The sequence below is a fragment of the Mastomys coucha genome, unplaced genomic scaffold, assembly GCF_008632895.1.
Source record: "Mastomys coucha isolate ucsf_1 unplaced genomic scaffold, UCSF_Mcou_1 pScaffold9, whole genome shotgun sequence".
Classification (NCBI taxonomy): Eukaryota; Metazoa; Chordata; class Mammalia; order Rodentia; family Muridae; genus Mastomys; species Mastomys coucha.
Window position 1 is genome coordinate 908187 of NW_022196915.1, and position 16410 is coordinate 924596.

Consider the following 16410-nt stretch of genomic DNA (forward strand, 5'->3'; position numbering starts at 1 on the left):
CACAATAATTTTATGACTAATATAACTATAAATACTCTAGGTATGTTAATATATAGTACAGTGACAGTATTTTAGTGGTCTGACATACACTAATGAAATTGAAATGTGTTTAAGATACTTAATCCAATAAAAGCATTTACTATATAAGCACAAGGACCTGAGTTCACAGTCCTTACCTGCACCCAATTTAAGAGCTGAGTGTAGCTGTTTGTACCTGCAATTGCTGCCATCTGGATCCTAGACAGGAAGCATAGCTCCAAATTCAGGAAGAGACAACTGTATCAAAGCAATAGATGAACTGTGATTGTTTTAGTTTGGTTTTGATTGCTGTGAAGAGAGACTGTGAACAAGGCAACTCTTATGGAGGAAAACATTTAATTGAATGGGTTCAATTCATTATCATGGTGGCAAGCACAGCAGCCTGCAGGCAGACATGATGGTGGAGGAACCCAGAGTTCTGCGTCTTGATCCAAAGGCAACCAGCAGAAACTTGATTCCAAAGGCATCCAGGAGGAGGCTCTCTTCCACGCTGGATTGAGCTTGAAAGCCCACTTCCACAGTAATACACTTCCTCCAACAAGGCCATACCTCCTTCCCATGTGCCAAGCATATTCAAACCACCACAGTTATGGAGCAAGACACCTGATAATCTTTCTTCTCTGTAGGCACACACACAGAGGCTTACATGCCAATAAACCCATAATCAAACATAAGTCTCTCAAACTGTTATGTTTTGGGACAGGGGTTTTGTCTATACTGCTGTTGAATTCTTGGGCACAAGGATCCTTTGCCCAGCCTTCCAGATAGCTGGAATTAGGGCATACCAAAAATGCCCGATTGCATTTTTTAGGCTTTTGTTTTAAAGTATATTTATTGTTTTGTGTTTGTGTAATGCTCAGAATGTGTATGTGGAGGCATATATGCCACAGTACACATTTGGAGATAAGAGTACAACTTTCAGAAATCAGTTTTGTTGACTTTTATGTGGGGTTATAGGGTCAGATCAGATTGCCAGGCTTGTACAGCAGCAAACTTCTTTTCATTCTGAGCTTTCTCTCTGGCCTGGTTTTGGTTCTCATATTCACTATTATGTACCACCATTAATTGATCTATACCATTATATTTAAAAATAAATACTTTATTCTGGGTTTGATGTTTTGTTTTTAAGCTATTTTTATTCTATTACTAAATAGGAAGTAGAAACTGAATATTATTTTGTTGATTGTAGTATTTTCCACAATATTATCTCAGTTATGGTTACCATTGCTGTGATTAGAGACCATGACAAAAAACATCTTGGGGAGGAAAAGGTTTATTTTATTCACAATTATTTTAAAAAGTAGTGAAGGCTATAATTCATGTAGGGCAGAAACCTAGAGGCAGGAGTTAATGCAGAGGCCATGGAGGAGCACTGTTTACTGGCTTGCTCCCCATAACTTGTTTATCTTGATTTCCTATGGAATCCAGAACCAGCAGCCTAGAGGTAACCTCACCTACAGTGGGCTGAGCATCCCCCATCAGTCATTCATTATGAAAATGCCTTACAGACTTTTGCCTACAGTTGAATTTTTATGAAGTCATTTTCTCAATTGAGGCTCCTCCTTCTCTGAAGACTCTAGTTTATATCAAGTACTAATTTTTAAAATGTCATGGTGTTACCTTAGATAGAAAAAGGATATACTTCTCAGCCAGAATTATAACTAGAATAGTCATTGTAACTACTTGAGTTTTGATTCTTTTAACACTGCATGCATAAATATATAAGTTATTCGTTATTTTTCTTGTAGGATATTGTTTATTTGGAAAAATATATAAAATAAGCAGGTTATTTTGTTTGCCTTTTGTATTAGTTGATTCAGAACCTTATAAATTTAAATAACAAAAGTGAAAATGCATTTTAAATGCCTAGGGATCTATTTTCTCATTGCTTTTTCTTGGAGATTTTGTGTTACTGCTCCCTGTGTCAAGCATGTAGTCGCCATTTTCAGGTTTACCTTCTGGATCAGAATAGCTGATAAACCCCAGCTGTCTTGCTAGACCAGAAGCAGTCGGAAGACAGCACAGGCAAAAATGAACATTATCTGCTTGGGGAAAACGTTCTAAAACTGTCATTCAGCTTGTCCAAGTTTTTCCCCAGTGAGTTACAAAGAATGCTGGGCTATTAGTGTAGTAGTTACAAATCTGGGCACATTGTCATGTAGGCATATTGTTTTTGTGCAGTGTGTGAAGATTGTCCTTGTGTTATTCAAATACTGATTTCTCTGCCCCCAGATCTTGCTTTAATCTGGACGTGCATTGTAATGCTTACGTAAAGAATTTCTGTCTCAAGTTTGTGTAAACAATTTTCCATTTTATTCTCTGCCTTGTCAATCAGCTGATGGCTGGGCAAAAGAGAGAAAAGGGTGGGACTTATGTTAGCCAGGGGAGGGGGAGACAGAGAAGAGTAAAACAGATTGAGCCATAAAGGAGGAGAAGAAACATAATGGAAAAAATGAATCTGAAGCCCAGAGAGCAAGGCCAATACTAAAATGCAAGTGTCTTGGGGGTTTGGGCTGGGAGGTAGCCAGATTAGTTGAGAGAATTAAAATAGATCAATGAGTGACCAGGTATTGCGGTAAACCTTGATTAAATAACTCTTGGTCTCTTCTATGATGTTGTATTGGGGAATAGGCTAGGATAGAGAAACAATTGCTATATTCATTTACTATATACATTTATATTAAAGTTACCATTACACGGTCACTTGGAAATGGTGTGATTTCTGATAATAGGGAGGGAGATGAGCTTGAGTACACTCTGTTCCCTATACTTTTTTGGGTCTTTCTTCATTATTAATGGATCATAATTTTAGTTCATGTTTTTTGTTCAGGTGGTTTTCAACCCAGGATGATGTCCCAGCAAAGGGGCATTTTCAGTGTCAGACATAACTTTTTATCACCACTGGAAGGACAGTGGCACACAGTTCCATTTGGACTTGAAAAATGCCTTGTATCCACAGACGTTTCCCTAAAACAAGCATGCTTTGTCAGTGTTACTGAGGAAGCTCAAGCTCATAGACAAGCTTTTACTTTGCTCTGTTGAGACATGAGATTTCAGTTTTATCTTCTTTGTTATGTATGTATGGTAACTAGACTCAGACTTAAGTCATACTGATTTTATACAGTATTTTCAGAAATAGAGGTTATTCTTTGGGAAATAAGTTTGTACAAGTAGTTATCTTAATTTCATGCTGTAAATATGTGTTTATATTGCCAGAGTTTTCAGTTAGGACAGATACATTGTTTAAATAATGCTGTCAGTTTGGCTTTCCAAGTCTTTCTTGGTATTTCTTGGTCTTTCTTGGGTATTTCTGGTAACAGAACCTCCTGGAGATATTTTGGAGGAAGTAATCTCTTCATGTCTGTGCTTTAAAGGAAGCTGAACGGATGCTTCAGGATGATGGGGATACTGTGCACCTTCCATTCGAAAGAGGGAGTCTCCTACAAATTCCAGTGAAAACCCTAAAATATAGGTAAGATACAACTTTATTTTGTATGCTGTATTTTTTTTTATGTGTCAAGTGTACAGATAAGGCATGTAATATTTCTTTGAAGTAATGGTGAGTAAATGTTTCTGCAAGGTAAGCACAGTGGCAGGTTAGAAGGCTGGCCACTGAACATTTGATTGATGTGGTGAAAGCCTGGGAACCATTCCAAGGCTTTGTCTTTATTTTGTGATACTACGTTTCGGTCTTCAGTGTTTGTGATACTATGTTTTCAGTCTTCAGTGTTTGTTGTTTGGGCAAAATTTTACAGGGTAGCCCTGGTTGACCTGGAACTCAATGTGTAGACTAGTGTGTCCTCCAATTCACAGATATCCACCTATTACTACCTCCAGAATGCTAGGATTAAAGGTGTATGCTGCCATGCCCAGCTGCAGTCTTACCTTAAATATTATGATGTAAAGTATAAACAGAGGTGGAAGTTTGTTAAGCATTAGTAAAGTATTAGTCACTTATAAGATAACTGGTATTACACTGTTATTTTAGTGCCATCTAATTTCTTTTGTAGTATCTGGTATTGAACCTAGTACTGTGTACGTTTTTGGCAAGCCCCACTGAGCTATTTCCCTACCTTTTAAAATCTGAGTTGCTATTGCTATAATCAAACACCATAACTAAAAGCAACTTGGGGAGGGAAGGATTTATTTTTCCTTGCTTTTCCGTTCAAGCAGTCAGGGCAGGAGTTGATGCAGAGGTCATGGAAGATTTTGGCTTACTGACTTGTTCTTATAACTTACTCAGTGACTTTCTTAGAGCACCCAGGGCCGGCACCACCACAAACAAATGTGTTCTTCCTCATCAATAACTAATTAAGAAAATGCCTTATAGGCTTGCTTAAAGCCTGTTCTTATGGAGGTGTTGTCTCAGTTGAAGTTTTCTCCTCTTAAATGACTCCACTTTGTCAAGTTGGCTTAAACTAGCCAGCACACCAACCGACATTTTATTGTTTGTTATTGGACAGGATCTTACTGAGTTGCCAAATGCCCATGGACTTCTATGGTCTACTGCTTCAGCCCCTGCCTCCTCATAGCTGTGGCTTGCATTACCCTTCTCATTAATATGGTCTAATGTGACATTTGCATTTGTAGCTTGTTTGTATGAATTGTTTTTCTTTTTGTAAAGAAAAGGGGCTAGTAGATGTATTGCAGCTTTATCTATGGAATATTCATATTACTTGTGACCAGTAACATTGAGCGCAAGTTATTTATGGGTGGGATCATCCCATTGATGGGTCTGATATCATTTTGCAGTATTTCATAGAAATGTTGAAAGGTTCTATTCTTTGATTTTGATACATCTGATAAAATAACACTTGGACACTAAACTATGGGAATATCTAGTTAAAAGTTAGTGGGGTCATTTTTTTGCCAAATTGCTACTCTTGGAGCTTCATTTTCAATTTTGTTTTGTTTTGTTTTGAATTTGGAAAAGAAAAAGTTTTTTTTTTTTATTATATACTGTGAATTTTTACTTGATGAGTGTCAGTTTTAAGAGTTTTGGCTAAATCTCTGTTATTAGGCTTTTAACCTGGTATTTATGTTATCTCAATGATGATAATAGTCTATGATCAGAAGGTGTTGTGACTAGAATACTGCTGACAAACTGCATACATCCAAATTGAATTTTGCAGTGAAGAGTTATAAGTGAATTTTGCTAACATAATCAGCTCTGCGTAGTTTTGGAGTATTTAAGGAACAAGAATTTCTTTGTGAAGACTTGATAACAGAATTCTAAGTTTATAATAATTTGTTATACCTTAGTTTAAGTGCATGCCAAATGTTTTCTCAATTTTTAAATTGGTGAAAACAAGAAATTATTTGATGCTAATAAAAATGACAACATTAATGCTTTTGCAAGTACTGGATACTAACCAAAAAGTGTATTTGTTCTTCAGTATTGACCCTTCAGTTGTTAACATATCAGATGAAATGGCCAAAACTGCCCAGTGGAAGGCACTTTCCATGAATACTGAGAATGCCAAAGTAACCAGACCTAACACGAGGTAGTTATAATTGTTTATGCCATTGTAACTGTTGCTAGTTTTCACTCAAATTAATTTACTTAATGTATCTAAATATATTCTCTTTGCTGGACAAAACCACTCCCTTTCCTTCTATCTGCTCTTCTACCTAAATTGTGTTCTGATGTGGATTGTGATGATTATGTTTTATAACTTTTAAATTTAAAATTGCATTTTTCAAAAAAGGACTTTTGCCATTTTATAATAAAATTTCTGTTAGCAGTGCATATATATTTTGTGAATATAATTATTTTAATTATAATTATAATCACAACTAAATGCTCAATTGAATATAATCATATTCAAATTAAAAGAAAGTTACTAAAAATTAAGTGAATGCTAATGGGCATAGTGACTCACATTTGTAATTCCAGTCCTTGGGAGACAAAGGTAGGAGGAGGGACCCAAGTTTAAGGTTGGTGTGGTTTGTGTAGCAAGTTCCTGGCCAGCCAAGGTTCCATAGCAAGAGCCTGGTCTAAATAAACAAGTAGTAGATAGATAGATAGATAGATAGATAGATAGATAGATAGATAGATAGATAGATAGATAGATAGATAGGTAGGTAGGTAGGTAGGTAGGTAGGTAGGTAGGTAGGTAGGTAGGTAGGTAGGTAGATAGATAGATAGATAGATAGATAGATAGATAGATAGATAGATAGACAGGCAGGCAGGTGAGCAAATAAAATAAATGAATAAATGAATATGCTTTCTTTTGGCCCAAGAATAAAGAAAAAGAGTTGTTTTCCTGGTGTTTTTTGTTTTATTTAGTATATCTTTTTTTGGTAAGGTACACATTTATTCTTAGGATAATAATTTGGAAGAAACTTAATTCACAGACAAACACATACACACAGGAAACCATTTTTATCACCATATATATCTGTATATATATGTGTGTGTGTGTACATATATATATATGAATAAATATAATCCAGTTTTATAGTGAATCATATATTGAAACTTCTGAGCCCTTCCTTACATTTCTTATTATACAGTACTTTTTTTGTTGTTTTTCTTCTTTTACTTCAAGTCCTGAGACCCCATGAACCTTATTTTGATAATATTGGAACTTTAATTTTTATGTTAGAAGAAACAAGGTACCTTCCTGGGAATGCTCAGGTTTTCATATACTTCAAGTGTTTCTTCCAGACAAGACTTGTGCCAGGTGCTTGCTGAGTGTTGGTTATTCTGCCCAGGTACTAGGTTAATATAATTCCAGGCAGGCCTTTTCAACCTGTTCGATGTAGCTGCTTTCTCTTTGAGCTCTACCTTGTGATAAGTATTTACTTATTCATTCCTTTTCTTTTCATAAAATCCATATTCTACTTAATCTCCAACCCCCTCTCTCAGATATTTAAGACAGGGCTTTTACTGTGTAGCTTCGGTTTGCCTAAAACACACTGTATAGTGCTTGTTGTCCTAGAACTCAGAGATGCTCCTGCCTCTGCTTCCCAGTGCTGGGATTAAAGGTGTGCACCAGCATGCCCAACTCTTCATCATATATTTTGATCTTCATTTCTTTATTTCTAATTTTAATGTTCTAAACTTGACTATTCCTTCTTCCAGTTTCGGTCTTCAGCCTATAGGATTTTACAATTCTTTGAATTTCACTCTTAGCTCCTGTTCACATTCTGCCAGCACTCTTGAGAGATTATTATTTTTGTGGTGAAAATAAAGGCTATGTAGTAACATTAGTATATATCTTTTATAATTTAGCTTGTCATGTGTGTTGACCCTCTATTCAAAATCACATGTGTAAATAAACCATCTTCCCCTAAAAGTGCTAAAAAAGTGTTATGTTGGGAACAGGAAAGAGGTCAAAGAAAGTAAGGGGGTGAATATGATCAAAATACATAATATTCGTGTATGAGATTATAGAATAAACAAAAGCGGCTAGGCTACAATGCCAAGTTAAAAACTGCTATTAGCAAGAAACTCAGAGGTATATTGTAGATACTCTTTGTTGGCCATTTGAGAATGTAGAGTTAATTCTTTTAAAAATAAATTTTCTTCCTTATTATTTGTTTTAAACAGCCCTGAAAAGCCTGTGAGTGTGACAATAAATTTCGAAGATGAACCATCAAAAAAATACATGGATGCTGAAACTTCATTGTAAAGTCAAACCAAAAGGAATATATAGAGATATATGCCTATCTGTATATATATATATATATACACACACATATCTATGTATAAAAAGCACATGTGCCATGCCATTATGTATACAGTACTTTGGGGCTTTTTCAAGTAGCATCAGATGTTTGTTGTGAGCACCATGGAGACTGCATTAATGCAGTGGTCTCTTAGACTCGAGGTACATGGTTTTTTACTCCAGATTTTTTTTTTGAAGGTAAAGTCTTTTTGTTATGCAATAGAAAGATGTGGAGAACTGCGCTCAATCTGCTTTTCTTTAATCTCTATCAGTGGCAATCAATCATATCAATCTTAAGTGATACATACTTAGTCTGTATACTTAGGATTTGACCTGAATTTCAAAAGATTTTTGTTTCCCTTTTGGTAGTGTTTATAGGTAGAATAAGGAGTCTGCCCATGTGGTGGGAAAATGACATGCCCTGGCTTCTCTGTGGGCTTGCTTCATGTATCTGTCCATCACACTTTACAGGTGATGAACATAGCAGTGATTATATATTAGTGGAGACTTTCTAAGAAGGAACTTTATGTCTTAGGAGTTATTTTTTAAAACTTTCATATTTGAGCTTCCATTTTGATGGACACATTAAAAATTTTTATGTCACTTCTAATTTAATACCCACACAAGTCATAACGTTTTCAGTTTTAAAACCTATGAAGTGCCCATTTACAATGGTTAAATTTTGTTACCTTTGTGGCAAGGCTTTTCCGATACTCAATACTTGCCTAGAAACCAGAGTCCCATTGTTCTGTCTTTGTTTTTTCTACTTAGGTGGTCTAGTGTGTCAGGTTCAAGAATCTTTCTGTTGTAAGTAGTAATGAAGAGTCAGCACCCTTTCAAGTAGGCTTGGGATCAATGTTCCTTTATAAGAGTTACCTTTCATTTTCTGTGCTTATCTTTCCATTATATACAGTGCATTTATTTGGTTACTATCCATAATTTCCTTTTAAAATATTTATTATAATTGATGTGATACTTAAATATATAAATATTTGGGACAGTAACAAAATAGAGTAATTTGTTCCTGTTGTAGATATTTGGTGCTTACTTGCATTTCTGATCATATCCTGAAAACAGGTGACAAATCTTTCATCCTTTACTATAAAGCACTGCCATATTTATATTTTTAAAAGGAAGTTGGATATTTCCTGTACAGCTTAGATAAATGGCTTTTTTTCTGTTCTGTGATAACATTGACTTTCCAGTATTTCTGAGCTGTCTCTTAAACGTGTAGCAAATATTCATAGCTCTCCACAGAATAAGTATGTGCTGTTTTAGCCTTTGGGACAGAATATTTGGGGCCATGAAACTTGATTTGACAAGAGGATAGATAACACATAGAAATGGTGAGGAAACCCCAGAAACACTGAAGGTGATGAAACATGAAGGTTCGGGCAAAAATGTTTTAAGGAAATTCTAATTTTCTCTAGCCACTGCAAAGTAAATTTTAAAAATATGAAGAAACCGATCTTTAAATCAAATGCAGAGAATTGCCGAAAGTAGACTATTTTTAGCAAGTTTGAAATCATTTTAGTTTATTCTAAACAATGTACCAATTAATGTAATTCCCTCATCTGAGATAGTTGGATTCTTATTAAAATAGTAGTTGGTAACATCTAAGGAGTTCTTTTGGACTTCTTAGCATATGATGGGGAATATCGCCATGGTGCTTATGGTCATAGGTGACCTCCATTGAAATGGTTCCTTTTCACTCAGCAGCACATTGATTTCCAAAGTTTCCATTTGCTGCTAATTATAACCCTACCCTCACCCCTCATGTACCCAAACAAGAGAATTTCCAAACACCATTTCCTTGTGTCAGAACATCAAAGGGTTAAATCTATTTTACAGAAAATGATTTTAAAATTTAAACTGAAAACTACCTGTTATCATAATCTTCCTGTGATTTGTTTAATTATTAATGTATTATACAATGTGTGTGGGGAATCATGACGTACAGAATACTTTGTCTCTAAGATGTTTCACTGTGGTTTTGGTTATTAATGCCTTCTGCTTTCTTTTGACTACTTGACTTACAAAGTGATCTAATACGACTACTCCCCTGAAGAGCAGAGGTAATTTACTGCTTCTTTCAGGTGGTTACATTTCTTGTGCTATTTTTGAAAATAACAATCATGAATAACATTCATTGCAAGACAGCAAGAGAGATAATTTAGTATATGTATTGATTCTTTTAAATGCTGCCTTAAATAGGTGTATATGAGTAGTAGTAATTGCTATGTACTGATTTACCTCAAGGTGCAAAATAATTAAACTTGTACATACCCATTTACAGAATAAGTTCAGAGACACAGCCCTGCACTTTCTTAGATGCCTTGATTTTCAGATGGAGCTTAGTGCTACTGAACACCACGGCCATGGGGCCACCTCAGGACGTCCTTCCCTCCACCATATTTTATTTATTTATAGATGTGTGTTTACAAAGACTATAATGAAGCCTGGTGTTAACTATCTGATACTTAGTTCCTTTTATTGCTATTTCAATCTAAAGTAGGAGCTTTTGAGAAAACAATAAACTAGCTTCCCAATGCTAAAGGGGTGATTCTATATATATTTTTAATAATATTAGATATGCGAAAGTAAAGTACAAGGTCTTTAAAATATTGTATGAGTGTTTGTGTATGTGTATGAAATCACTCTTAACTCTCTTCACTTTTTTAAAACTCGTGGCATATCAATGTTCAGCTTTGCCAATCTTTCTCTAAGATACGTAGGTTGAAATGTTTTTGTGTGTTAATGCATGTATTTATAAAGATTTGTTTACTGCTGAGAATCACTAACTCTTGTTTCTATCCCCAAAGTGTTTGTTTCTTCCACATACTGGAAGGTTTGGCTTGAGTATAAGCTTTCTGGCTTTCCTTTCACAAAGGCAGGTTCAGAATTGTACAGAAAGAAGATTGGTCTCTGACAATGAGATGTCATGCCAGAGCTTCCTGTAGTTTCATCAGTGTGTACAGCTCAGCATCTCCACATCTGCGTCCTGACAAAGTACTCAGAGTGGGATATGTGAGCCATTAATAGAACATTGTAATTCAAATAGTTTATTTAAGTAACTTACATGTCTGAAATTTATTTATGTAGGTTCCATCATTGTTATCATTTGTAGTGCAAATACATGAACTGTCTTCATTTAGTCCAATAATTATTTATTTTTAGAAAGTAAATTTAAAGACAAGCTGCATTCAACTTTTAAAATAGTGTTCTAATCATAAAATGTGATCATTTAAATTGTAAGGTCTCTTTTAACTTTCTGGAAAGTAAATTGTCAAAAGGAATCATGTAAAGATTATTTTAAAATTTTAACTTGTATGTACTTAAAGTGTAAGCCCCAGTTCTGTTGTTTCTAATCATTTTTTGCACATTCATTGTTTCTGTTCTGTAGCTTTTCTTTTGTTCCTTTGTTTAAGATTTTTGGCTTTGTATGGGTAAGGTGTCTTCCAGTGTTTACTATGTAAGGCTTAAATTAAAATTTAAATTTATTGTCCATTTATATAATATTTGATACCTTGGTGTAACTTCTCAATACAATTACAATTTTTATGACATTTATAATTGCAATGGTATTTTCTTTTGTAATAAAATCCAAAGTCAATTAAACAAATTGTAGACCTGATATTTTTCATCTATATGAAGTACAAGTCTCTACCTGAGTCTATAATGTGAACCATCCTGCCTTTCACATTTGTTTCCTAATTGTTAGAGAAAACTATTTTTTTGTAGATGTTATTGAAAGTTGAAAGAGCAATAAAAGTCTACATAGCAAGTCCTTGGCTGTTGTTTTTTTACTTTGTTATTAGGAGAGCTGCAAATGTTTTTCTGTTTAAGCTGGGGTGGGAGAAAGGGAAGTGAGTGGCTTCTGCTTCCTTCACCCAGTTCTTGTGTGTGTGTGTGTGTGTGTGTGTGTGTGTGAGAGAGAGAGAGAGAGAGAGAGAGAGAGAGAGAGAGAGAGAGAGAGAGAGAGAGAGAGAGAGAGAGAGAGAGAGAGAGAGAGAGAGACAGAGAGAGAGACAGAGAGACAGAGAGAGAGACAGAGAGACAGACAGAGACAGAGACAGACAGACAGAGACAGAGAGACAGAGACAGACAGTGAGAAGAGGGAAAAATAAAATGATTTTATAATGGCATTTTTTATAAAGATTTATATATTATTATATGTAAGTACACTGTACCTGTCTTCAGACACACCAGAAGAGGGCATCAGATCTCATTATGGGTAGTTGTGAGCCACCATGTGGTTGCTGGGGTTTGAACTCAGGACCTTCGGAAAGGCAGTCAGTGCTCTTAACCATTGAGCCATCTCTCCAGCACTATAATGGCATCTTTATAGTTAGGAAATGTTGAAGGTAATGTTCATTTTGAATGCCAGTCCATCTTTGCTTTCTGTTTTAAACTTAGAAACTTTACCCTGTGGTGTGTTACCATGTTCTTGATAACACTGACCTGTCTGCTCAAGGCCCATTTTTCTTGACTAATTTTATTTTAACTTGGATGGACTTTGCCTGTTTTTCACATGAAGAACTTCTTGTGTCTCATTGTAAAATTGTTAAGCCATGGGAGTGAGATGAGGAAAAATATAGCTTGGGAAAGTTCTGTTACACTTGGAAGAGGTAGTTTACATTTGCCACACACAGGAGGCTATTGTTAATGTTGTTTACCAGGAGGGGAATCCCTCACTTAATGGCTATTTGCTGTGGTAGTGCTTACTGCCTGCCTGATCTGAGGTGAGTTCTCTTGGTGAGTCTTGTGTTCTCATGGTGGGGCTGTCCTCTACCTGCAATGGAGACTCTTCCAGTGCTTGAAAACATTTTCTGCTTCTGCTTCTTCCTCCCTCGCCCCCATAGCCCACTTAAAGGTCTGCATTGACTAACTGCATTCTGATCTCTGCAAATATTCTCAACCACTGAGCCATCTCTTCAGTCTTTTCTTACTTTATGCTATTATTAGGACTCAATGCATTTTACTTTGTGTAGTTTAGACATTCATTTCAAGATAGTAAAGGGAGGAAACAAAAAATGGGTAAGTCTCCTAGAATTGAACTATATTACAAGATATGAAGCATGGCTCAGGCCCCCACAGTCATGAATCCTTACATTGGAGCTTCTGTGAGGTCATGGATACTTACTGCACAGTGCATGCTGGGAACTTATATTTGGAGATAACCATCTGTCTTCCAGAGCTAGGATGTTATACTGCCTTATGGAGCAAAGGAAAGGTCAAAGTATTAGTTTCACATTTATTTTATGGAAAAGTAGAAACTAGGAAGCACATTTGATATTCTGGGGAGGACAGTCAATTTTCAGCTTGTCCCGTCGACTCCCTGCTTGGTAGTTAGGAGTTTACAAAACACTTTGTATTCTACTCCAGCTTTACAACCCCATGACTTCTGTGGCTGTTAGTTGAAAGCAACAGCCCTGAGGTTTGATGCTCTGAAGTTTAGTGCCGTGTTTCCTTTCCCATGATTCATTTCCAGTATACAACTGTACTTTTAAATTCTTATTTTATTTTTGTTCTGATTTAATTTTTTGAGGTGGTGTTTCATGTAGCCTAGGCTAACTTTAAATTCCTAGCCCTCTTGCTTCTGGTGAGATACCCCAAACTCCAGTATCATATATACTCTGGGTAGAACCCTGTGCCCAAGGGTGTTGTCAAGGACATACATAGCCTTGTGTTTTATCACTACAGAGCCAGTGGCCCTGCCCTCTCTTTCACTTACATCTGTGCCAGGCTGCTTGGGTCATTCTTATTTACAACTCTAGAATGAAAAGTAATGACTAGACAATGTGAAGAGCAAGTGAGATGACATCCTTAGGAATTGTGCTCACCAAAAATTGACCACTGAGTTAATTTGGTACTTTTAAAGGCTCTATGTTGTGCAATTTTAAAAGGCAATTTTAATGCAATTTGATTTTTTTTTTTTTTAAGGCAGACTTCTGGAAAATGTGTCATTTTGCAAACCTACCAAATGATATGATGACAGGAGTCTGATAGAGAGCTCTTGTGTCTACATAATGAATGTGCCCTTAGCATTTTCTGTCTGAGATGTGCTGTAGAAGCTTGAAGTGATTCTGTGCCATCTAAAAGACTCTTTAAGTAGCTGTTTTGGAATTCATGAGCCTGCCTCCCCCCTCCCCCCGAAAAAAAGTTTTGGGCCCTTCACAACCCTAAAATAAGAAACTAAGCATGTGTATCCTTTCCCCCTATAATCTTTGAGAACTGATTTGCAGTTTATACAAATTCTTGGAACACCTGAGGCAAATCTCTTGTTTATTTTTGGATGCCAAAGCTGTTCCTACCAGGATTTAACGCCTAGGTTAGGTTCGTGCATCCTGGGTTTCACCTAGCGATCACTGGTTGCCAAGGTAGCAGAGCAGGCGTCACCTGTTGCTATGGCGCTGCTCTACCATGCAGCCTTGTCATTCCTGATAGGCTGAACTCCCGAGGCTGAGGAGAAAGAAATGTGAGCATTGGTTCAGCCTTTCTGGGCCAGGAGAGGAGTAGACTGAAAACCCAACAGGTGTCAGAGTCGAAACTGGTTTGCACTCGCGGGGATTCTGCAGCGAGAGAAGGAAGATGACTTGAGGTTGGCCTGAAAAGAGGGCCGTCCTCCTGCGCGGTGAGTGGTGTAGGACGTTAGATGACCCTGAGGCCCAAGGCCGCTGGGAGTTTGGGGGGTGGTGAGCGGCCTCCCTTTCCCTGAGGGAGCCACAGGGACCTTCCCTGAAAGGGATGTTGACAGCCTTGGGGTCAGTCAGCCAGAGCCTGCCTCCTCAGAGTAGATGAGCTTGTGTTGAAGAGTGTGTGGTAGGAAACACGTTCAGCTTTGCGTGGTGCTTCCAGAAATGAATAACCTGGTATGGATGAACAGCTGGTATGTGTCTTGCAGTCAGTTCTCATACCTTGCCTCTGGAGGTTTATGATCTCCTTTGTGAGCAGCACACTCCTGTCTTCCTTTTATAGGATGGGCTCTGCTAAGCTTCACCGGAATGTCTGCCTTCTGGTAACTTCTGTTGCAGATGTGACCTAGAATGCTCCCCTAAGTCTGAGCCCATTACCTACCTACATCCAGCACCTAGCTGCAGTTGTGGGTGCCTCTCAGTGCAACCCTACCTTAACAGACCCTACTGCCCTTGGACTCCTATGGGTGTTACCACTATCTACATTCCCACAACCACATCCTATGTACCTCATTCTGTAAAAAAAAACAACAAACAACAAAAACAAACAAACAAAAATCCCATCATTTCCCCAAAGCTATCTCACAGATTCTACCAGTGCCATGGCTAAACAATCCAGTGTTACTGATTGTTGTTTGTCCCTATCCATCCACTCACTCTGCTCACCACTGTTTCACTTGTCTTTTAGTTTTTAATTTTTACACTTCCCTATTCCAGTCTTCAGTTAGCCAACACCAACTCAGTCTTAGCCATGCACAGAACATGGTCCATGCCACATTGCCTGTCTGTACTGATGGACTATCTATGTGGGGAACGACACTTACTGCCCTGTCCTTGTCTCTGTGTTGCCTGATTACTTTGATACCTGCCAGTGTGAGAAGGCTGACTTGTTCATGATCCATCATCTAACTCAGACACCTGGCAAGTGCAATCAAATGGACTTGGTAAAGAATGAATCTCTGAAGAAGTTATGAGCTTTTCATAACATTATTTGACTTCTGGAAAAGTCAAGAGGTATCCTCTTGATAAGTGAATGTTAATTTAGGGATTTTCCTTGAATTGTAAAGTAATGGTGTGATTTCAGATTGTTAACAAGAGAAATACAGTATTGTTTGCAAGAGCTGAGTCCCATATGATTTAGTATTTAAATTCTCTGCCTACTATAAATTTTTTTTTAAAAGCCCCTAAGCTTTTTTTTACTGATGTAGATAGTGATGCCACTTACCTCACAGGATTGCTTTAAATCATTTAAGCATTAAATGTATACCACGCTTAGCAACATACATATGCTGTTTTTATGTAGTTAAAAAGAATGAAGGTAGCAGTTGTTAAATAGCCACAGTTGGTTTACAAAGGTAAAATAAAGTTTTTGACTTAGTCAAGAGCAGTTTCTAGGATACCTCCTTGTCTTTAGACTGCTTGGTGTATGGCTTCAGCTCCAATTCAAGTCATGAATTCATGGACTATTTATCCATCATTTGAAGGGTTCAGGATTTGACCAGCTGATGGTTGGGCAAAAAGCACAACCAGTAAAGGATGTAGGAGCTGAAAGAGGAGTCTAGAATGACTCTGTGTGTTCGAACCAAGCAGACTTTGAGGCTGAGGTTGGAGGAAATGATGTACCCTTGGGTGGGTAGATGGCATCTAGAGGTCGGTTCTAACAAGCAGTGTTTCCTGAAAATCTGAATTTTAGGCAATGAAAAAAGCCTGGTAACATACCCCCGCAACGTAACAAGAAGCAGAAAGATGAGGTAGGAGAATCAGAACTCTGAGCCAACTATTTGTTACTTTTCTGGTTCCTCTAACTAATATCTGATAGGAGGATCAGGGCTCAGGGGAGAGAGTCCATCCTCACAGGGAAGAAGCATACAGCAGGGGCATGGGCAGTGGGCACCTGGGCAATGGGTGCATAGGCAGTGGGAACATGGGCAGTGGGGGCATGGGCAGAGGGAGCATGGGCAGTGGGGGCATGGGCAGAGGGAGCATGGGCAGTGGGGACATGG

At 37.4% G+C, this 16410-nt stretch overlaps 2 protein-coding genes across 6 annotated transcripts in view; both read left to right on the forward strand.

Annotated features, from left to right (window-relative positions):
• The window catches only part of Slc4a7 (solute carrier family 4 member 7), an 89137-nt gene extending 77639 nt beyond the window's left edge, over positions 1 to 11498 (forward strand). For 3 of the 4 annotated variants that reach the window (XM_031362282.1, XM_031362279.1, XM_031362280.1), the window contains 3 exons: positions 3414 to 3511; positions 5436 to 5543; positions 7595 to 11498. In XM_031362282.1, the coding sequence (XP_031218142.1) occupies positions 3414 to 3511; positions 5436 to 5543; positions 7595 to 7676 (288 nt within the window). In that variant the 3' untranslated portion in view covers positions 7677 to 11498. The remainder of the gene's footprint in view (positions 1 to 3413; positions 3512 to 5435; positions 5544 to 7594) is intronic. The other variant, XM_031362281.1, reaches the window with a different exon arrangement.
• A 2656-nt stretch (positions 11499 to 14154) lies between these two features.
• Nek10 (NIMA related kinase 10) overlaps positions 14155 to 16410 on the forward strand; it is a 228364-nt gene continuing 226108 nt past the window's right edge. The window contains exons 1-2 of one of the 2 annotated variants that reach the window (XM_031361786.1): positions 14155 to 14346; positions 16101 to 16158. The gene's annotated coding sequence lies outside the window, so the exon portion shown is untranslated. The remainder of the gene's footprint in view (positions 14347 to 16100; positions 16159 to 16410) is intronic. The other variant, XM_031361785.1, reaches the window with a different exon arrangement.